At 41.9% G+C, this 22,229-nt stretch overlaps 1 protein-coding gene and 1 long non-coding RNA gene across 7 annotated transcripts in view; one reads left to right on the top strand and one right to left on the bottom strand.

Annotated features, from left to right (window-relative positions):
• MAP3K7CL (MAP3K7 C-terminal like) overlaps window positions 1-22,229 on the top strand; it is a 93,591-nt gene that overhangs the window by 56,364 nt on the left and 14,998 nt on the right. For 4 of the 6 annotated variants that reach the window (XM_054504120.2, XM_064579778.1, XM_045902600.3 and 1 more), the window contains 2 exons: window positions 1,666-1,774; window positions 14,902-14,963. In XM_054504120.2, the coding sequence (XP_054360095.1) occupies window positions 1,705-1,774; window positions 14,902-14,963 (132 nt within the window). In that variant the 5' untranslated portion in view covers window positions 1,666-1,704. Of the gene's footprint in view, window positions 1-114; window positions 169-1,665; window positions 1,775-14,901; window positions 14,964-22,229 lie in introns of all 6 variants that reach the window. The other 2 variants (XM_045902598.3, XM_045902596.3) reach the window with 1 other exon arrangement.
• On the bottom strand, window positions 12,759-21,190 carry LOC123863246 (uncharacterized). Its single transcript, XR_010407815.1, has 3 exons — window positions 20,714-21,190; window positions 16,350-16,418; window positions 12,759-13,047 (listed from the first exon to the last, which is right to left on the bottom strand). It is a non-coding gene; the product is annotated as an uncharacterized LOC123863246 (long non-coding RNA).

The raw sequence follows: 22,229 nt of genomic DNA, 5'->3' as shown, positions 1-22,229 counted from the left end.
TGGGTCGGTGATGGGACAGTGCATAACAATCAGACTTTTTCTCTTAGCTACAACTTTAACGGGTTTTTTACTGTTTGTTTTGTTAAATTTGAGACAGTCTGTTCTATTCCCTAGGAACAGGTGGCTAACAAGATGGTTGATTCTAAGCAGAGGAGACTACACAGAAATGTATGTCAGAGCTAAGATAAAACATATCCTGAGTCAAGTAACAGCAATTTTATATTACCCTTTTCTTACGTTGAATGTTTCATGTTATTACTTTTTTTTTTTTTTTTTAACTTAGAAGGACATGACTCGGAGTGCTTTATGGTTCATTGCTATTTGTGGTTTTAAATGAATGGGCCAAATATGATTCTAACTGGGTGATAAACAGTTGCTGGTTTTTCTCCAAAGCTATACTAGGTGTTTAATATAATCCTGTTCTCTTTCCATACACTGGGTAGGATGATTCCATATGTGTGTTTGTCTAAATATACGTGTGTGTGTGTGTGTATGCATTTGAGTTTGCTCTATAAATAAGTGTAAAAACAAAATTCAGTGTTCTGGACACTATTTTTAGATACAAAAAAGTTATGGGAAAGAGTTGGAAACCTTGCTCTGAGAAAATGTCCTGATAAACAGTTCCCAGAATCTTGCTGAGGATGGTTAAAGAGATGATTTATATTTTGCCATTTTTAGAGACGTTTTCCTAAAAATATCACTCAGAGTTTTTGGTTTACTGTCTACATGAGAAGGAAAGTAGAGAGTTTAGGGAAGCATGATTAAAAATAGAAAAGTTACACATATGTATTTAAATAATGAAGATATCATGTATTTATAACAATCTCTTTTCCTTAGTCCCGTTGTACAAAAGTTATCAAATATCTTGGTAAAATGTATTTGGGCTAAATTCTATTATTATAACAAGGAAATATGCATGTATTTTTGCCCATCCCAACTCATCTGTAGGATGTTTTTCCATTCATTCGATCTTAGTTTATTAATGATAATTTCACAGGTACAGTAGAACATCAATAGCATGTTTTTAAGTTCTGTCTTTTGCTTGTATCATACATTGTTAAGATGTACAACCTGATACATGTTTGATAGGTTCACAGGCAGTTAATTAGATATTTAAAGCACATAATATTCTTACTATACCTGTGGGATATTTTAAAATAGTCTTTGGTATTCTTGAAGTGGTCCTTGATACTCATTCTTTATCACCCATTCTTTACCACTCCATAATTCAGATCAATAATTCAGGTCCAACTTAGGCTTTTGAGTGTGACAAGCTAATTTAATATGAAGCCATCTGATGCCCTATTAGGACTTCTGTATCCTCCTCAATTAAAAATAAAACACTATATAAGACCTGGAAGGGCCAGGGTTGGACTAGTCAGTGTGAAGGGATACTAAAAAAGTGAGGTGGGTGGAGATTTTGCTCCATCTTGTATATTTCATTCTAGATATGTATTTCCAAAACAAGTTTTTTTTATAAGCCAGAAAAAGAATTTTAAATGGGGCAGGTGAATACTTTCCATGTAGGGAAAGAAAGCTAGGAACTGGGAGTATCTTCAAAATAAGAAAGTAATGCTTACTAACTTTCCCTCCAATTTCCAAGATCCTCTGAGTATTTGAGGGATGACTTGGGTAAGTGACAATGGCTCTCTCTTGTCCTTACAGCTGGAAGACCCAGGGGAAGGCCAAAGCTCAGGTGCCCACATGATCAGCACAGCCAGGGTACCTGCGGATAAGCCAGTACGCATCGCCTTCAGCCTCGATAATGCCTCAGGTACGCTCTGCATGCAGGGAGAGGGCCACCTCCCTGCCCGTCACCGCTTTGCGGTCATCTTTTCCTGTTCCACAAAGGGTGTTTAAAAATGGATGCCTGGGGATGCTTGGGTGGCTCAGCCGGTGAAGCATCTGCCTTCAGCTCAGGTCATGATCCCGGAGTCCTGGGATCGAGCCCTGCATCGGACTCCCTGCTCCACGGGAAGCCTGCTTCTCCCTCTCCCTCTGCTGCTCCCCCTGCTTGTGCTCCCTCTCTCTGGCAAATGAATAAATAAAAAAAAATCTTTAACAAAAAGAAAAAATGCATGCCTGGCATGACCTAATGATGGGGCGTGTGATTTTTCATCAAGCATTGTCGGAGCGTGGCTTCCAGAAATGCCTCTGGTGATGCCGCCCAGCCTCCGATCCTCTGGGTGCTTTAGCACATTTCTCCTTCCTTTTTACTTTCCCCATTTAGCTTTCTTTTATTATAAAATTCCCAGGGCTATAACAATTCCTAATGATTCCAATGTATGTCATCACTGAAACTGTGTGAGGAGACGTTTATTAAAGCGCTGGCAGTTGGTTAGGTGATGTAAAAATATCACGGTTCCAGCAGCATTTCTTTTCTTTTTTTTTTTTTAAGATTTTTATTTATTTATTCATAAGAGACAGAGAGAGAGACAGAGGCAGAGGGAGAAGCAGGCTCCCCGCGGAGCAGGGAGCCCGATGCAGGACTTGATCCCAGGACCCTGGGATCATGACCTGAGCCAAAGGCAGACGCTTAACCGACTGAGCCACCCAGGCGTCCCCCAGCAGCATTTCTTGGAGCCCAAGTTCCAAAGCCTGGTTTCTCGCTGGTGCTTCCACAGTTCAGGCTGAACAAACAGACTGCAGCCAGAGTGATGAATGGGACAGGTGAGGCAGACCCTCTTGAAATAGTAAGGTCTGAGGTGAGGCTGCCATAGTTGGAGTCCTTTGTCATGACTCCCTTCAGTGACCCCTTAACACACATATGGAATTACACCACCTATGACGGGGACCCCAGGTGGTGTGAGGTCACAGACGTGAGGAGGGGAACTCTTGGATCTCTGTCACTGGCATCAGCCTTGGCTCTCAGTCTGTCATCGCTTAAAATCCACAATCACACGCTCAAACAACATTACTGTTCCAACCTTGGGTCTTTTGGGGGCGGATTCTGTTTACCTATCAATCGATCAATCAATCAATCAGCCATCTATTTTTCTTCCTACACTGCCCATGTAGGGGTAATATTTTAAGAAGTAATAATTGACAAGAAGCAAGTTCATCCCTAAAATAATGCAGAGTAAGGATCTGGGCTCTGTGAAGTCTGGCACTATACAGCCAATTCAGGCTTTACTTACACCAAGCGATTATGGTGGTGGCCCGCCTGCCCCCGTCTTCCTGGGTTGTGCAGCCCCCAGTGGAGGATTTGTTCTAGAGTAGGATGAGGTGAAGCCTTGACTCTTCATTGTCTGTGCTTTCACCCCTCTTTCCCTGGCCTGCTGTTGTCCTGTTTCTCCACTCGGGTTGCCTTGAAACACAACGGTGAAGGGAAATCCTCCCCAAAGGCAAACCAATCCATCCCAACAAAGAAATGATGACTAACATTAATTGCCTCTCTTCTGTATTAGGCATTCATATGTATTATTTCATATCTCTAAGATAACCATGCAATGTAGGGGCGCCTGGCTGGCTCAGTGGGTAGAGCATGTGACCCTTGATCTTGGGGTCCTGAGTTCAAGCCCCATACTGGGTGGAGAGATTACTTAAATAACTAAGTAAATATTAAAAACAATAACTATGCAATGTAGACATTAGTATTGCCAACTTGCAGACACAGAGCTTGAGGTCCAAAGACCACACTGTTAGTAGGTAACAGAGTTATGATTTAAATGCAGGTCTCTAGACTTATGAATCTGAACTCTATTATTCTATATTACTACTCTAAAAAGAAAAAGAAAAGCCCCTCCTGCTTTTATGCATTTCATAAATGTAAGATTTTGAGGAATAGTTCATGCTTGAGTGGCTAGCTTTCAAGACAGATACGTGTAAGCTCCCAAATCTGGGAGAAAGAAGTATAATTTACTTCCTTGTGATCCTGTCCCATGTGAGCAGAACAAGTGTTGTTACAATCAGCAGTCTTACAAAGACGATTTCAGTATATAAAGCTTATTTATTCCAAGCAATATTATTATATCATAATTTTGGACGAGACAGATAAATATACTGTTTCTTCATCTTTATTAATTTATTAAGATTTTATTTATTTTTGTGAGAGAGAGAGAGAGAGAGAGAGAGAGAGAGAAGATGCACGAGCAGGGGAAGGGGCAGAGGGAGAAGCAGAACTCCCCACTGAGCCAGGAGCCCGATGTGGGATTTGATCCCAGGACCCTGGGATCATGACCTGAGCCAAAGACAGACGCTTAACCGTCTGAGCCACCCAGGCACCCTCCTCGTCTTTATTTTAACAAAATTTAATTTATGTACAGAAAAGAGCCATGGAGAGGTGAATCTTGATCTTTGGGTTGCATAAATAGATTCTTCCTTGAAATACAAAATGCACAACTTGTCATTAATTTGCCACCATCCTTTGAAGGATATCGGCCCCTGACTAGGAGCTCTTGTATGTTTTTTTAACCAGTCAATTTAGATTGATTCGTTCCAGTCTTTCAAATGTCCCAAGAATGCCCACTTTTGAAATTCATGTTTTTTAATACGGTAGCTTCAAAAAGGGGTTGTCATTTATTTCAAGTAATTCCTACTCTCTGGTTCCACAAAAAGATGCTTGGGAAGATTTATAAAGAAACTGCTAAGGGCGCCTGGGTGGCTCAGTTGGTTAAGCGACTGCCTTCGGCTCAGGTCATGATCCTGGAGTCCCGGGATCGAGTCCCGCATCGGGCTCCCTGCTCAGCGGGGAGTCTGCTTCTCCCTCTGACCCTCCCCCCTCTCATGTGCTCTCTCTCTCTCATTCTCTCTCTCGCAAATAAATAAAATCTTAAAAAAAAAAAATCCAAAAAAAAATTAAAAAAAAAAAAAAGAAACTGCTAAAATTAAAAAAGAACTTTTTCCTATGATCTATGTGTCCTCATATCTCTAAAAAGGCATCTAACTAGAGAATCCAAGGCAGGAGTGGGTTTCTGTGTTTCTCAACCTTTCTTAAAATAATGACCTGAGAGCACTCACCAAAAATACATGTTCCAAGGCCCTACTCCTATATATTCTGGGGCAGTAGGGACAGATGGAGGTCCAGCAATCTGTATTTCTGCATGCATATGAAGTTGTGAGTGCACAGAAAGATGCTTTGCAGATATTTGGAGACACTCCCTCTGAATTCTTGACTACGGAGCCCGTGGAGTGTCACGGAGAACAACACTTGCCATCACGCATGCTGTGCATGCCTTTTGAATTCCAGTGCATTCTGGACCACACATTTAGGGGGAAAACAAAGGCAAGCATCCTAGATTTCCATAGTAAATGGGGAAACTAAGATGGAATTTTGGTAAGTAATTCCATATTTATGTATTTATCACTCAGGGGTAAGCAGAGTCCATGAGAAAGGAGTGCTCATTCTTTTCATTATATTAGGCTTTTTTTTTTTTTGCATATTTTTCTGAGATGATTTGGTGTAGAGGTTAAGGACATAGGGCTTGGAGTCCTCAAGACATGGTTTCTAGACCCATCTCCATCGCTATTTGTGTGATCTTGGGTAAGTCACTCAATTTTGCTGAACTTCAGTTTCCCACAAGGTGTATATAGTGATAATTCACACAGTGGTTGTAAGAATTAAATAAGACTATATAGGTAAAGCATTTAGCATAGTGCTTGACACAAATTAAGGACTCGACTGGTCCCTGTATCTATGATAATTGATTCTGGAGTATTAAGGAGAATATAAGCATCTTAAGCAGTTTTAAGGATTTGGGGTACCCCTGCCTCTCCTCTTATCAATTAGCTGAACTTAGTTTCTATGCTTTAGTGCTCTCCCAAAGGTGGGTGAGATGTGCAAATACGAAGTATGGCATGATCGCTCCTGTGGGTTTCATAAGGCAAAGAGAGTTGAGGAAAAATCTGTGTCACCCAGAGCAGATGTGAACAGCTTCTTGGGAAATGTGATAGTCAACCTGCTCTTGAAGACAGGTGGGGTATTGACAGGCAGTGTAGGAAAGGTGCCATCTCTGGGTACCAGGTACCAAAAATGGGGGCTATCCAACTTTTAACCATTCTTCCTTTTCCTTTCAAACAAAAAGACTGAGCAAAACCTAAGAGTCAGGAAGAGCATGATATATCCATCAAATAGTAAAATTCTTGTCAACTGGAGCAGAGGTTTGAACGGTGGAAGAGTGGCATGTCATTTAACGAATGATGCTTTGAGCTTTACTTTGAATATCTGTGTATATAGCCATCAACTAGAGTTAACAATATAATCCTAAAAGTTCAACAACAGAGTTTGGATTTGATCAGGAACAATCGAGTGTCAAAAGTTCTTGAGCAAGGAAATGATAGGATGAAAATGGTAAATGTTCGATTGGTGGAACAGTCTGGAATGTGTAGAGATGAGAAAATGGAAGAGGCTTTTTATAATGGTACAGAGACAAAGTACTGAGTGCCTGGATCAGACGATGGAATGGGATGGCTGAATTCAGAGTACATTAGGAAGGGAGGGTTGAAAGGACTCGGTGACAGACTGGCTCTGGATGGGGAGTTGATCATGGCTTACTGATGGCAGAATGTGCCACAAGACTCCAAATAGACTGTGGACCTCCAGGGGCTTAAATACAGGAAGCAAATTTTTAAGGGGGGAGAAAAAGCCCTTTAAAATACAATCACCACTTCTAGCCTATCATCAGAAGCCTTCATTAAGTAACACTTAGCTAACCACAGTTCCTGGAGGCAGCAATGGCTATTTTTAACAAACTAATGATATGATTGACATTACTTCTAACCTGGGAATTCCAAAGAGTTAACTTTCTAAATTGGGACATTCATGGAGTTAGTTTTCCCAATAGAAAATATGCAGAAGAGAAACATGAATCCCATCTCTTGGGTTATTAGAGAATCACTGGCTCTTCTCCAGCTGGAGAGAATGTAGAGTTGGACTGACATGAGGATTTCATGTTCATTACTTGAGAGTTTTCTTTATTTCAGTCAAGCTATAAAATCTGCTACACTCAAGTGTGAATTTAGACCTTGGCTGTAGGATTCTTTTGGTGGTGGTTGTTGTTAAGTTTTTAGGGTTTTTTAAAGAAGGAGTCAAGGATACTAGTATCAGCCCAGGCCAGTAGCTTTCAACATTTTGTTTTTAAAAAATTCTTTCAAGCTATTAGAATTTTTCATATCTGGGCTTGAATTAATCATATGACATTTAGTTAAAAAAAAAATCCAGGACCCATTCTGTTGAGATCTCTTTTAAGTAGTACTATTCTCCTTACATATCAGGGTGTTTGTGTGGCAGCGGGAATCATGTGGGGCAGCTGAAAGAGTGAACGTTGAATCTAATTTCACTGGACGTTGTGTGAATGTCGAATGTGCACAAACTGGTTCTCAGCAAAATCGTGATGCCGGTGAAGTGTCTCTTGTCATTGTTGCCTTCCTTCAACTTTTTCTACCTTTGGTACCTTTAGGTATTATTTCCCTCCCCCTCCTCAGGGCCCTAATGTGTCCTGTCTTCTCTTTGCTCCATGCTCTCAATCCTTGTTCCCTGGAAAGACTCTGGAAAACCTCATTCCCACTAAGCATTAAATGAATGAATATTGAGGTTTACTTTAAAAAAAAAAAAATCTCTCGGAGTGTTTTTTCTTTTTTCTATTATTATTATTATTTTTTTAAATATCCACAGGGGAATCGGTAGGAAGTCAAGGGTTAAAGCTCCCCCTGGAATTTTGCCAGCCAGTGAAGAGTGAGGATGATCTTTGGGAGAATAGGGGCTCGGGGAGCCTTTCTGAGCTCTTTCAAGTTCACCTTTCCTAACTCTGACCCTGCCTCCAAAGCTGTCTCAGCACGCTGGGACAGCAAGCAGTCAAACCCCCTCATAGGTCCGGTGGGAGTTGAGGGGGGAGGAGTCTCCTATATTTACATCTTTCATGAAGCACAGAGTTGAGAACCACAGTAGAAATGTAATCATTAAATACTATAAAATCAATAATACAATATCTGTAACCACTTTGAGTTTGTTATTCCGATATCAGATGAGGGTTCTTTGAGATACAGCTGGATTTATCAGTTGGTATCTGGTGCTTAAGGCCCCCAAAGCCGGACGGAAGTCATTGTTTGTTGAATACCTAGATGCTTTTACTTATATCATCTCATCAATTTAGACTGGTAGCAACTCTGTGGGAAGATGTCATTATACCCATTTCACAGATGTGGACCATTGGCTAAGGGAGGTTAAGGAACTTGCCTCAAATCAAGCAGTTAATAAGTAGTAGGAAGGGATTCAGAGCCGGGCCCTTGGGGCCGTTTTTGCTTGATTACCCATTTGAAGGTAAGGACCATGTAATGAGAGAGAAACATGATTGTTTCTGACAGCAAAGAGCTTCCTCAACAGCCATGGGAAATGGTGGAGAAAGGTTAGTTCTGGTATGTTTTCATAGAGCAGGAAAGAGGAAAAGTAGAGGTAAGTTTTATTGGGGGTGTGCTGAGAAATAAATATACCTCCCCCTGGCTCTTTTTGAAGCAAATGTTTCTGGGCAAATATGTTATAAGCTAAATAAGTAAAAATATTCTTACAAAAAATAAATTGGTAAGATTCACAAACTCTTAGCTACAATAATAGTGGCTAGATGAATGTTTCTAAGAAACATAAAACCTGTCTTTAAACTGAATCAGGTCTCTCTATGTGGAGAAATCTCATTCAGTCTGTTTGATGTATGATTTTTTTTTCAAAGATTTTATTTATTTATGTTGGTGGAACAAGCAGGGGGAGGGGCAGGCAGAGGGAGAAGCAGGCTCCCTGTTGAGGAAGGAGCCTGATGGAGGACTTGGTCCCAGGACCCTGGGATCATGACCTGAGCTGAAGGCAGACGCTTAACCGACTGAGCCACCCAGGCATCCCTTGATGTACGATCTTGTTTGTAGGTACTGGCTGAGGTGACATGATGATTACTATTAATTATAAAGAATTGGCAATCTGTTAGGTGTCAGACCAAATCGCTGCCTGTACCTGTATCCATGTCTGTACTTTTAATTTGATGGCCCTGAAAATCCAATGTGTATTAAAGGGTTCACACATCCAGTGTTTAACAAGCAGGAAGCAAAATTTCAAAAAGCTTTTGATGTGTCTCAAAATGATGTGATGTTCTAACAAGACCCAAGGTATACAGACATGTTTAAAAAGTTTTTTTTTGATATATTAGTAATGTAAGTTGGCAGCCTTAGATCACTTATTTCTAAAACTAAAATACGAATCTTGATTTAGATTTAAAATGAAAGTACTCAAAGACCTTTCATGCATAAATTAACATTTTAAAAATAATATTTCATTTGGAAAGTGTTTGCTTTGATAGGGAAGTAAAAGGGAAACCCTTCTTAAATTCAGATTTAAATGAAGACAGAAAACCCAGGAGACGTGAGGTTGTGGCTGCACCAGGGAAATCTTTCTTAACCGGCATGGGGAGAGCTAAGTAATCAGAAGCAGTGATTCTCACCCTGCCTCCTGTCTGTATTATTCAGATGAGAAATAATACCTTCAACCCTCACCATCATACACATACTCTCATATGCACACATCCACGTGCAGGTGCCTTGCCCCCCATTACCCCTTTGGTTGGGTTTATGCTGAAAAGGAATGGAAAGTAAGCTCAGTTATATTAAATATTCATTATTATTACTGATTATTTCCTAGGTGCCCGGCTTTAGGCTGAATGAATTGACATATGCATTCCTTTACTAATAAGTTTTTGAGACAGAAGAGGAGAAACCAAGTCTCGAAGAGATTATGTTGGTTGTCCACATTAAAAAAGTGGCTGACCTGAGCCCTACAGAATGTGGACTGACCCACTGTGTCTTGAGTGGTTAGAAGCTTTCACAGTTCCAGTAACCTTTTTGCATGAGCCTTGGCACCCTAGCTGTTGCCCAAACCCATCTGCCTCCTAAGTGTGAGTCTGTTCCCAGTGCCCGAAGGATTATCTTCAGGACTCCAGCGGGCAGGATAGCTACGTAATTTGTGGAGGCACACTACTAACACCCAGGGCTACTTGCCCAAGAATTTCAAGTACTCTCGCTAGAACATTACACCAGGAGCCGCACCTGGGGGAAGGGCTCTGTGTGTCTGTGAGCACACGTGCCCCTGGGGCCAGCCCGGACTGCAGAAAATGCAGTCAAATGGAATGGATTCTGGGCAGGGCTGCCTCTTGAGTTTCTGGCTGGGGAGTGGGGTGGGGCTTGGGAATGCCCTCTGAGCGTGGTTTATCTCTGTCCTGAGGTCTTCTCTGTGTGGAAACCTAAACTCTTCCTGCCAAGGATTTGCCCGCAGTTATGCCCGGGTTGGAGAGCCCAGTGGAAGGGGGAGATAATGGATCCCAAAGTCCGGTCAAGATATTGCCTAGAACAGTGGTTCTCAACTGCTGCTTTGCAGGCCTGGTCTGGCTTTGATGAAGTCGTCACTTCTCCGAAGTACGACGAAAGAAAAAAGGGCACGGCAGTGAGGTTTTCTTGATGTGTGTTTGCTTTTGTCTCTAAAGCTAAATTTATCCATTATAATGGACACTTTTCTATGATTATGTTTGTCTTAAGATTTGGGGGCTAAAATGTTCTCTCTGTCATAAAGAGACACTAATGATACATGGTAGGTGTTCTGAGTCATCTTCACCAGCTGAATAAAAAGTTGGACACTCTAAGGCATGATTCCCAATGTTTTGAGGAAAATTTCACTGTCTCATGAAATACAAAAGTCGGGGAGCTCATGGCCCAGAAAGCGAAGAAGAGCAGAGTAGTATAGGGAAGAGCCCTGCGCTGGGAAACACCCCTTAGTCTTACGAGACTCATTTCCTTTGTTGGGGCCCTTGTCCTTTGCTCTGCACGGAGTCCTGGACCAGATGATGGCTTAGCCCCATCCAGCTGCAGCATTCTCTGAAAACTCTGACCACATAGCTCTCATTGCTAAATAACAGTGAGGATTTGGATTACAGACCCAGTAGGTTCCACTTATCTGATTCACAGAGGAACAGAGAGAAGACAATTTAAGGAAATCTGAAACAGAATAACCACAGAAGCAACTCAACAGCTGTTCCAGGGATGCTGAGACTATGTACTATGGCATGTCATAATGGTTGGGATACCAATAAGAAAGTTCTATCTTAAGTACCATTGACTTAGTCACGTGTTTTGCAAAACAGGCAGCGAACATCTGCTTATCAAAAAAACAACAACAAAAAAACACCCAAAAACAACCCTTTAAATTCTTTCCTTTATATTCCGTTCTTTAAAAATTTTTAGGATGCATTTTGCTTGGTCCACTAAAGCCCACAGTGGCGTTTTGAAAAATGAAGTCAGTGAATTATTTTTTTAAATAATAATACATTAAAAAAACATGACAAAGTGATTTGCCAATTTAGCAAGAGCCTGAGTCCCTGCCTCGCACATCAAAGGCATTCAATGACTATTTGGTAAATAAATATATTTTAATAAAAATGTACTTGCATTCTGATTTTGTCATATTATAAGCATATCTGGTAACTGCTCTCCTTTAAAAAAAAAAAAGCCAAATTTGCCAGAGAGAAGGTCTCTTCTCTTGTATAGCTACTGTACAATCCACTTTGTGCTTCTGAATTGTCAAAACAAACCTAACTGCTCTCAGGAACGCCGATCCAATGTCACTGTCAAAATGTTTTACAACGATTTGGCCAAATGTTGGTGGAACAGCTGTGCTACTAGTCTGTCTGAATCATTTTCCTTCTTTCCTTTTGGCCCAATCCTGTGATTCATCATTCTGCTTTTAGAATACTTGCCTATTTTTAAAACCAGTCAAAGAAGGCAGCCGCTGTTTAAAAGAAAACACACCGCACATCAACTCAGAGCAGCTTTGTAAGCAGCTTTGCAAGCCCTGAAATTTCTGGCCGGCAGGGATGCCAGACGAACCAGATGGCATCAGGCAGTGGAAGGCAGGCCTGGCTTTCAGACTCTCGGTCGTCTCCTTACATCTGTCTTCGGTTTTCTTATTTCCGCTGCCGTTTCCCGCTTGGATTAATCCAACGTGAACCTTCTTTAACCAAAGTCTTATCTTTATTTTGCTTGTCATTACAACATCCATTACATGTTTCTTTTTTTTTTTTTTTTAAGATTTAATTTATTTATTTAATTGACAGAGAGAGAGAGAGCGAGAGAGGGAACACAAGCAGGGGGAGTGGCAGAGGGAAAAGCAGGCTTCCTGCTGAGCAGGGAGCCCAAGGTGGGGCTCGATCCCAGGGCCCTGGGATCATGACCTGAGCTGAAGGCAGTTGCTCAACCAACTGAGCCCCCCAGGCGCCCCTCATTACATGTTTCTATGTCAGTGAGTTAGACAATTTTTTTTTTTAACTCAAGAAATCCAATCTTCAGCCTCGTCCACAAAATTATCAGCATGTTTACCTATAAGTGCCACGGTTTGACTATAGGTGATGATGTAGATTTCTACAATGTGGTGTATTAATTCTGGGGCATACCTGTATTGGCTATTTACTTTACTACAGTGAAGCCATTGAGTAACTTGCTTCTTCTTTTTTGTAATTAAGCAGGAAGGAGTGTGACTTCACAGGCAGCAAGGTGGATTAAATCCCAGGAAGCCTTGAGCTCCCTTCCTGGCTGACTTTTAGGATTCTGGAAGGCACTATCTATTCTGGTACTTTACAGAAGTGGTTTCTCCTTCTAACAAGTGCCTGTTCGTCTGTGATTATTAGGGGTGGGATGCCAAAGTGTAATAGGTTCCCATTTACCTGGGTCAAGTTGTTCTGGCCTCGAACTCAATGAACTGACATAATCATGATGTCTGGCTTATTGATATTTTATTGAGGTACATTTAAATGTGCCTTAGACCCAAATCAGGTTACAAACGACAGCTTTCATAATGAAGGCTATCTGTAAAGGGTCGGTAGCAGCAAGTGAATATCTCTGTCTTTTGGCCAACTGTTTGCAGATGAAGGGGTGGACTTGAAGAGCCACAGTATCTGGCAGAAGTTGTCATTCTGAGTAGGAAGAGAGCCCTGAGAGGGCCTGGGGATCGGATCTCCTTGTGTCCTCTTGATTCAGTCCTCCAGCCTGCAGCAAGGGTCTTGGGGAGCTTTTCCCCATTTCTACCTCCTGTGTGAAGCAGAACAGAGTTAGTGAAACTGTGGGCAGCCACAGTCTGGCACAGGAAAAAGTGGATGCAAATTGGGCAATGCGTTACCATTGTCTTAAGCCACTTTTAAATGCGAGTATTATTATACTACTCTTGGCTAAAATATACCAGAAGCTATTAACTGCTGTGACCCTTGAGGTGTTTGGCAGAGGCAAAGACTGTCCTTGTTTGAATTATCTTCCTGGTAATTATCTTTGGTGCCTTCAAAGAACTGTACTGCCTGAGAAGCCAGGAGCTCCTTGCATGCTGAGTTTTATTCTGGACCATGCTGTCGAGGAGTAGGGAGAGGAGACTTGTTCTGGCATCGGGTGTGGCCCATAGCACATGCTCTTGTTCAAACAGAACAGCACATTTTTATAAACAGATTTGGTTATGATAGTGAGAACATGAAAGCCATGAACTTTCTTTTTTTTTTTAATTTTTTTTTTTTTAAGATTTTATTTATTTGCGAGAGAGAGAATGAGAGACAGAGAGCATTAGAGGGAGGAGGGTCAGAGGGAGAAGCAGACTCACTGCCGAGCAGGGAGCCCGATGCAGGACTTGATTCAGGGACTCCAGGATCATGACCTGAGCCAAAGGCAGTCGCTTAACCAACTGAGCCACCCAGACGCCCCTGGCCTGGAACTTCTTCTTTTTTTTTTTTTTTTTAAAGATTTTATTTATTTATTTGAGAGAGAATGAGAGAGAGCGAGCACATGAGAGGGGGGAGGGTCAGAGGGAGAGGCAGACTCCCTGCCGAGCAGGGAGCCCGACGTGGGACTCGATCCCGGGACTCCAGGATCATGACCTGAGCGGAAGGCAGTCGCTTAACCAACTGAGCCACCCAGGCGCCCGAACTTTCCTTTCTTTGTTACAGTGTAAAACAGATTTGGTTTTTAAACAATTCTTTAGCTTGTCTTTTGTCTTATTCTCATAGTCATCTGTCCCGGGGTAGGTGTTGCCAACATGGAGGGGATGGGAATGGATGGCCTAGCAGAGCCAGAGTCCGCCTGGACATATGAGGTTCTGCTGACAAGGGGCTGTGCTCTAGTCCTGTGGCTGGGTCACAGTATGTTCTCGAAGACATTTGGGGGTGACTTGGGTATTTTAGGCCAAACATCTCTCAGGTTTCCTCGGATGCTTCTGAGAACATCTTCTGATCCATTGACACCTGCCGCCTATTGTCTGTCAGTCAGTGTAAGGCATTTGGGGACAGAGTGGCCATGGCTGTCTTCGCTCAGGTTCCCCCACATCAAGGCAGTGCACGGGGCCTCATGTGGGGACTGCTGCCTGCCGTGCAGGGAAGAACCCCCTGCCTGGATTGCTGCCTGTTGCTCACCGGAACCCAGACGAGGCTCTGGGTAACTGCCTGGTGGTGGTGATTTGTGGTAAGGACATCAAAGCCCCCATTGGAGTCACTCAGAGTAGAGCTTCTATTTTTCACTAACACATTCTTCTGTCCCATTGAGGTTGTTCTGATCACCTCATTAGCGCCTTGTTAAAGCACTTTCCTGCATGCCAGGGAATCTGGTTTTGGCTACCATGAGAATATTGTGCTTCTTAATTATAGAGCTTCCAGACTGGACAGTTGAGGATTCTGATATTTGTTTGCAAAATTTTGGCCAGGCCAGCTATGCTCTCCAGGCTTCTGTTTGTACCAAAAATGAACAAGATTGTCTTCTGTATTCTCTGTGTCCCCACCTGAAGTGATGAGAATAATTAAAGCAGTATATACTGATGATTTAATTGTATAAATCCAAAGATGGTGAGAGCAGGACGCCTACCAGAAGAGAAAGAGCTCTATAGTGAAGAATCCTTTTATTTTCATGTTCTAGATGATACGCCTCCTGAAGACGCCATTCCTCTGGTCTTTCCAGAATTAGACCAGCAGCTACAGGTAAGGATCTATCCAGAGTCTTTCCTTTTTCCTCTTTAGCTTCACAAGATATAGTGAATGCACAAGGGACCTCACTGAGAAAAGACTGACTTGGAGACAGAGTGGGGAGTTTTCAAGTCATCAAGGATTCCGTTTCTAGAGCTCCAAAGTCATGTAACTCGCATGTAATATGCCTGTCTGCGTATCTGGCGATAACACCAGAATATGCAGAATTTACAGCGTAAGCAAGCTCCTATGTATCAGGAGCTCTGGAGCCTGGGAGCAGGGCTGGTTGCCATTGCCCCTGTGGCCCATTTTGATGAGTGATGTAGTGGTAAACTGTGCAGAGGTGACTTGTAATGGGCGGGGGTGGGGGGTGGAGGGGGGCTTCAGAATAATCTTCTTTTCTCTCCTCCGCCCCAACCCCTCCCCAGTCCTCTGACAACTTTCAGTAGAATATAATTATTTTAAGTTAAACATTCTGAATACTGTCTGGTTTGATCTGCGAGAAAACTATTTTGTGTGTGTAGTTTACAGATGACCTATCAAAGAGATCCCATTTCAGTACACCAGAATCATTTGAAAGGAGCTAATTTATGACATTTCAATTTTCTTTAGATGATATATGGGGATTCCAGGCAAAGATGGCTTTAGGAAGAGGTTCGGTCCGAAGACCTGAATACTGGCCGTGGGCCAGACGTGCTCCTGAGTATCTCACTTTGCAGTCACACTTAGACAAATCTAATAGGGGTCTTGAATCCTGCGCACAGACATTTACTTAGTCACTACTTTTTTTTTTTCCCTCTAAGTATTGATTTTGAAAGCCTTTAGGCTCTGCAACCTCTACCACCTATCAGGCCTGATGTCCCCCATTGTCTTACACCCAGCAGTTCTTCCCATTTGTGGGTGTGACTGGTATCCTGAAGTCATTCACACGTGGGACCCCCAGTCCTGAACAGCCCTTGACAGAGGTGGGAAGAACCAAGAATGAGCCCTTGTGCAATCCAAAACAATGTCCTTTTTGGTGGGTTCCTGTTCTGATCTCAGTACCCAGGGCACTGAGTTAAAAACCTGGAAGTAGCCAGGTCAGATTGGAAGAGCCTGTGTTCCAGTACTAGAGTGGTCTCTAAAAATAAAAAAATTGGGGCGCCTGGGTGGCTCAGTTGGTTAAGCAACTGCCTTCGGCTCAGGTCATGATCCTGGAGTCCCGGGATCGAGTCCCACATCGGGCTCCCTGCTCGTCAGGGAGTCTGCTTCTCCCTCAGACCCTCCCCCCTCTCCTGCTCTCTCTCTCTCAAATAAATAAATAAATAAATAAAATCTTAAAAAAAATAAAATAAAAATAAAAAAATCAACCCAACCTGACTCAGGTGTGACTAGGCTTCTTGGAGGAGTCCTCCTTCTTACCTCTTACCACAGTCCAGGGCATTGTCACAGTCCTCCAACAGACACCCGCTCAACAGACCAGTATCAGTTCTGCAGAGATTACAAAGAGTAGAGAAGGTGGGAGGGTTATGCTGATCACCACCCAGATGTCAAAGGACAGCTCTGTTCGCCTCTAAAATTTCCTCTGCGCTATCAGCCGTCTTATCTCCTCCTTCTCCTGCACCCCATGCAGGGTCTTCAACCCAGTTCCTCTAGCTCCTGATAGCTAACCATATCCCGAATATCGCTTTTTCTCACCATGGAGAAAGACTCAGCTCTCAGTGTGCTTTTCTGTCTGGCATGCTCCACCACACACACAGCTTTCCCCACTTGGATTCTGTCCTCACAAAAGAGCTGTGCATAGGTTGCTGGTGGTATAGTTGGGGTTGTAAAATAAAAACTAGATTTTTCCCCCCGCAGTCCCAGTTTTTTTTTTTTTCTCCTTTATTTTAATGTCACCTCAAAGCTATTTTATTATCATGGCAGTTAGATGAAAATAAGGAGTATGCATGTTTTGGAAATAGAACAGTAAAAACATATTCAGGTTCTGCTTCCTCCATCAAATGATGGATCGTGAATTCTATTTCTTTTGTATTGACAAATTTTTTTTTTTCCTTTGGGAACATTAATGGTCTTCCCTGGTTCATGGATTGTTCTTTACAGGATTCATAGCGCCCCTGGCAATTCTCCAGACAATTTTTCTGTTAGAGCATCTCAAGATCCATTTGGATTTTATGGTTTTAATTCCATTTGACATATATATTAGAAATTAGGCCTATTTATTTATTTATTTATTTTTAAAGATTTTATTTATTTATTTGACAGAGAGAGACACAGCAAAAGAGGGAACACAAGCAGGGGGAGTGGGAGAGAGAGAAGCAGGCTTCCTGCTGAGCAGATTGCCTGATTCGGGGCTTGATCCCAGGACGCTGGGATCATGACCTGAGCCGAAGGTAGATGCTTAACGACTGAGTCACCCAGGTACCCCGAGAAATTAGGTCTATTTAATTATTTTAATCCAACGAGACTATTTCGTCTTCACTGAGCCTTAACAAGATAAGCAGTTGAGAGGCTTCTTTCTGGCTCATGGGTTTTGATCCCCCCATCCCCTTCCCTTAAAATATGGTATTGCTTTACGTCTTCATGACTGGAGGGAACATTCCCAACTTCACACCTTAAATCATTTAAATAAGTGCTTGTTTGTGCCGTGAAGGATATGACCAAGTTTGTTATAAACATTTACCAACTGTCAAGCCATTTGGTTAGGGTTGCCTCTGTCCGGGGCGGTAGCCTGCTACCTTTATTCTATACTCCAGGGCATGATTGGCTCAAAAACAAAACAGTGGGAATTGAGAGGGGAAAGCTAACACAGAAAATGACATCTAAAAGCACATTCTTCTTTCCATGCTTAGCATAAGCCTATAAATTTAAGTCATTCTGCCGCAGGACGTCTCTGTATCGAAAGTGATGAAAATGTTTTATGTAGCAAAGGAGCAATCCGTTCTGTGGAGCAGGCCCTCTTCAGAGTCAGTGTCATGTGCTCTCTACACATAGTAATGGTTGACATAGGTGACAAATGTACGCCAAGTGCCTTCTGATTGTCACTATTTGCTCGAGGATAAACGGACTCTTGATTATCTCCACAGGAGCCTTAAAAACTTGCCAAATGAAAGATAGAGGATGCCAGGTGATTACTGCCATCCCTACTCTTTGCATAAGCCTCAGATTTAAATCCCACTGTGCACATTGCGTATTGCTGGGCAAGTGACTCTTCCACGCAATCTCATGTGAGCCTCGCCGTAATTGTGTAAGCTAACTATAATGTCTCCACTTTAGAGATGAGAAACCTGAGGTCAAATTTTGGTCTGAACCAATTTGCTATTTCCACCTCCATCTCAGATTCTGCATCTTGGTAGCTTTCTTTCCCTTATAGCTTTTGGGAAACGTATGGGCTTAAATTACTTTGATAAGTAGCGGGGTTTTTTTTGTTTGTTTGTTTCTGGTTTGCGAGGTTGCCATAATGTGCCTCGAGGACAACCTTGTAAAGTTGGTTCTGACTTTCTGATCTCCATTACACATTCTTGTGTTATAAAATGGAGCTATAAAGTAGCTATCTGGTAGATATTCTCTCACCAATTTGACCCCCTAGATTCTGTTGCTTTGCCAAGAATGTGGACATGTTGGAGCATGTAATTCGTGGTGCTTCTATTTTCACAGAAGCCAAAAAAAGCCCTGTGTAAGAATAGCCGTGACAAACATTTCTCTTGATGTCTCTATTAATGCAAAAGTTGGGCAAGAGACTTTGGGGTAAGGTAGGTGTTAAAAGGAGCATCTCTTTATAATGTTCGTTTGTGGGCCTTAGGCCTCAGCATGGGGGTAATGGGTACATTGATTCTATTTTATGCGGATTCCTTTCCTGGAACTTGGTTTCTAAATTCTCTCTGCCTATTAGAGGCGGTAGTTGGGTTGAGCTGGTTTAGCACACACGTCCAGAGAAAGGAGGCACAATTCTATGTCCACTTCTAAGAATGATGGAAAAAAAAAATCACTACTTTTCTGTACCAGAATACCTCCATCCTCACCCCCCCAAATAAAGATAACACTGAGATTCAAGGAATAATTTTCTTTAGGCTTCAATTTCCTTCTATTTGAAAACGAGATCATGCCCAACCTCCCTCTTTGTTTTGAAGGATGGTCTGAGTTGGCACCACATTTGTCTTGAAATTTAACCATGTTGCTGTGTTTTGGAGATCATCCTTTGACCTCTAGATGATCCAAAGCTGAGCTGTAATCTGGTTTTAATTGCATTGCAATGAAGAATATGCTTTTATCATCAGGTAGAGATTAGGGTAATGAATAAACCTCAATTTTCTGAACTGCAAAGTGGAGACAACAATATTGATCTCACATTGTTGTTGTGGGAATTAAATGTGAGAATGAATAGATCTAGCACAGTGCTTGGCAAAATAATTGCTCACTTAATGTTAATTTCCTTCTCTAGTGAAATCGTTTTTTTGAATGAAGGATTTAAGAACTAGTAATTTGGGGCGCCTGGGTGGCTCAGTTGGTTAAGCGACTGCCTTCGGCTCAGGTCATGATCCTGGAGTCCCGGGATCGAGTCCCGCATCAGGCTCCCTGCTCAGCAGGGAGTCTGCTTCTTCTTCTGACCCTCCCCCCTCTCATGCTCTCTCTCTATCTCATTCTCTCTCTCAAATAAATAAATAAAATCTTTAAAAAAAAAAACCTAGTAATTTATTTTTGTATGTGTAAAATGACAAGAGAAGCATCTCTTTGGATATGTGAATAAGGGATAGAGGTTCTGATGCTCTCTTCTTTTCGTTAAGCTAAGGTACTTGGAACAATTTTTTTTTTAAGCCAAATTGAGCAATAGCTTCAATCCTTCTTAAAGTCCTCCCATCTAATCTGAGAAGACAGTGACAGGTGTCTCTGTGGTACACATTGAACTTGCCTTTTCTCAGACAGAGTCTAGTAAGTCCAGAAACTGATGTCACTTCCACAAATAAACAATTTCCTAGCTTCAGTTGTGTGCTGTAATATCTTGTTATCCAAGCGGTCTCTCCAGAAATTTCTTTCAGGTCTTACATCAGTGTATTGCTTGATGTCTTGGAAAGGAAAATGATAGAAAATGGGGAAGTCTTAGCATTCTGGGACTCTGCTACACTGGTCTTGAACATCCATCTGGAAATGCAATTAAGAAATAATCCCATAGAAAACACTGAAACTGTCTGCATTTTCTTCCTCATACGCATGTTGAAAAGTATCTTATCATTCATTGGCTGCTTGTGACCACATGGAAAATATACGCAGATACCTTGGACCTTTACTATGGTACCTTACTTTTTTTTTTTTGAGAAGCCTGGTAGCCATCCAACAAGATGCCTTGTTGGAAAAGTTTGAGACACTCTTGAGTAATGCTTACATTAATAAAAATGACTTAAATGTCCTTCATTTCAATGTTATAGAAGATATGTGGTATAATGATTATTGTTGACTTTGGCCATCATGTAGATACTATAAAAATGCCATTTTTAAAATATTTTCAGAAGTGTTTTAAATTCTACTATAACAGAGTTTTCAAATACTGCAATTAGTCCTGACGATGTTTTTTTCCATTTAGTTTTAACAAATTGTGCCTGTTAATTCAGGGATATTAAAATGCAACATAAATTTAAACCAGATACCTCCATCCTCACCCCCCACCCAAATAAAGATAACACTGACATTCAAGGAATAAATAAAAAGTCTGCTCAGCAACTGTAGAATATTTAGCTTCCTAAATATAATCTTCTGTGTGGGAAGCTGGGAGAGGAAAATTAAATTCTTACTTTTTTTTAAGTGGATGGGACCAGTAGTATTTGAAGAAGCCAAGTAGAAAACGGAAGTACTTAAGTTGGCTTTGTCCCTTGCAGAGAGATGCTTGGCTGGGTCCTTTCCCACGGGGCACTTTCCAGAGGACGGGAGTCCATTTCAGGAGGAGCTTGCTATAAACCCTGGGCAGAGAGCAGAGATGGGATGGTGTGGCTCAAGCCGGCATTCTTGGAACAGGAGCCTGCGGTTTCTCTCTTACTTCATCTTGTTCAATCTGTCCTGTTGATTGGGGTGGATACGGGGGGGGGGGGGGGTAGTAGCGACTCACTCACACGGTGTGTAATTTAAAGCCCTTACGAGCTCCATCCTCAGGCAGCCGCGGGATGGGGCGGACAGGGAGGAAAGGGGGTGGGGAGCAAGTGCCCTCTCCTGGGCTCTGACCTCATTCAACCCCAATCTGGGTCTTGGAAAAATGTGTTTCAAAGTTGGCTTGAGTTGCTGTTAAGAGAATATCTTGATTTAACCTTCTTAGAACTGGCTGTATCGTGAGTAGGCTAGATACCAAGGCATTGAGTCTGAAGAGTTGTTTCTGCGATCCCATAGGACTCACGCTCTAGTGCACGAAGAATACATTTACCTTTTCACTTTCAAATCAAGTATCTTTGGACTCCTGTTTCGGAATGCAATAGTTCATCCTTTAGGCAAGCGGGAGAAGTGTATCCAGTGTGGGAAGATGTAGTGTAATTAGGGAGAAAATAAGGAAATTTCTTTTTCTCCTGATGTGAAAAGAAATTCACTGTCAACATGAAGAGTTTATTGCTCGCCTGTTCCCAGCACGGAACGATGACTACGAAAGCCTCTCAGATGAGAATAGTCAAAACGAAGCAATGAGCATTAAAGCAAAAACATGTGTAAATTTTTATTCCAAGAATCTAATAGATTTTTTCATTTGGTTACCACCAGTATTATCTTACGTTATTTTTTTAGTTTTCAGTGTGAACATGTGTTAAGCCTATGCATGACTGATTAATTCATGAATGCCAATGTTTCGAATGTCACATGACTTAAACTTATCGATAGCTCCATTTTTGCCCTGGAAACCTGATTATTGTGCTTGAATTTTAGGAATCTTTTCCCTCAGGCAAACAGTTTCATTTTATTCAATGAATGCTAGTGGTCATATATTATGTCTTATTCTGCGGGGGTTATAAGAAGGTAAGAGAGAGTCACCCTCAGTGAAGACCTTAGGATGCTACACACACACAAACACCTAGTATATCATAAAGCAATAACAGTGTTCTATATTGTACAGAACAACATCTCATTACCTATAGTTCTACTTTTTTTGGGGGTATAAACCTAAATATCTTAATACTCTTCTTCACCAGAATTCCTGTTGGGATGCAAACCATATGTATTTAAAAAATCCATATGGGATATGGATTTTAGGCTGGGATAAACGTCAAATACCTTCTAACGACAGCACTTCCTGCTGTCAGGGGGCACTTTGTTTTGTCTAATGACATTTAGGGT

This window comes from Mirounga angustirostris, unplaced genomic scaffold, assembly GCF_029215605.1.
Source record: "Mirounga angustirostris isolate CCGP_5_RB_7025 unplaced genomic scaffold, mMirAng1.0.hap1 SCAF_1, whole genome shotgun sequence".
Taxonomy (NCBI): domain Eukaryota; kingdom Metazoa; phylum Chordata; class Mammalia; order Carnivora; family Phocidae; genus Mirounga; species Mirounga angustirostris.
The sequence above is the reverse complement of the archived record's forward strand: the minus strand, read 5'-3'. Positions and strand labels throughout refer to the sequence as shown.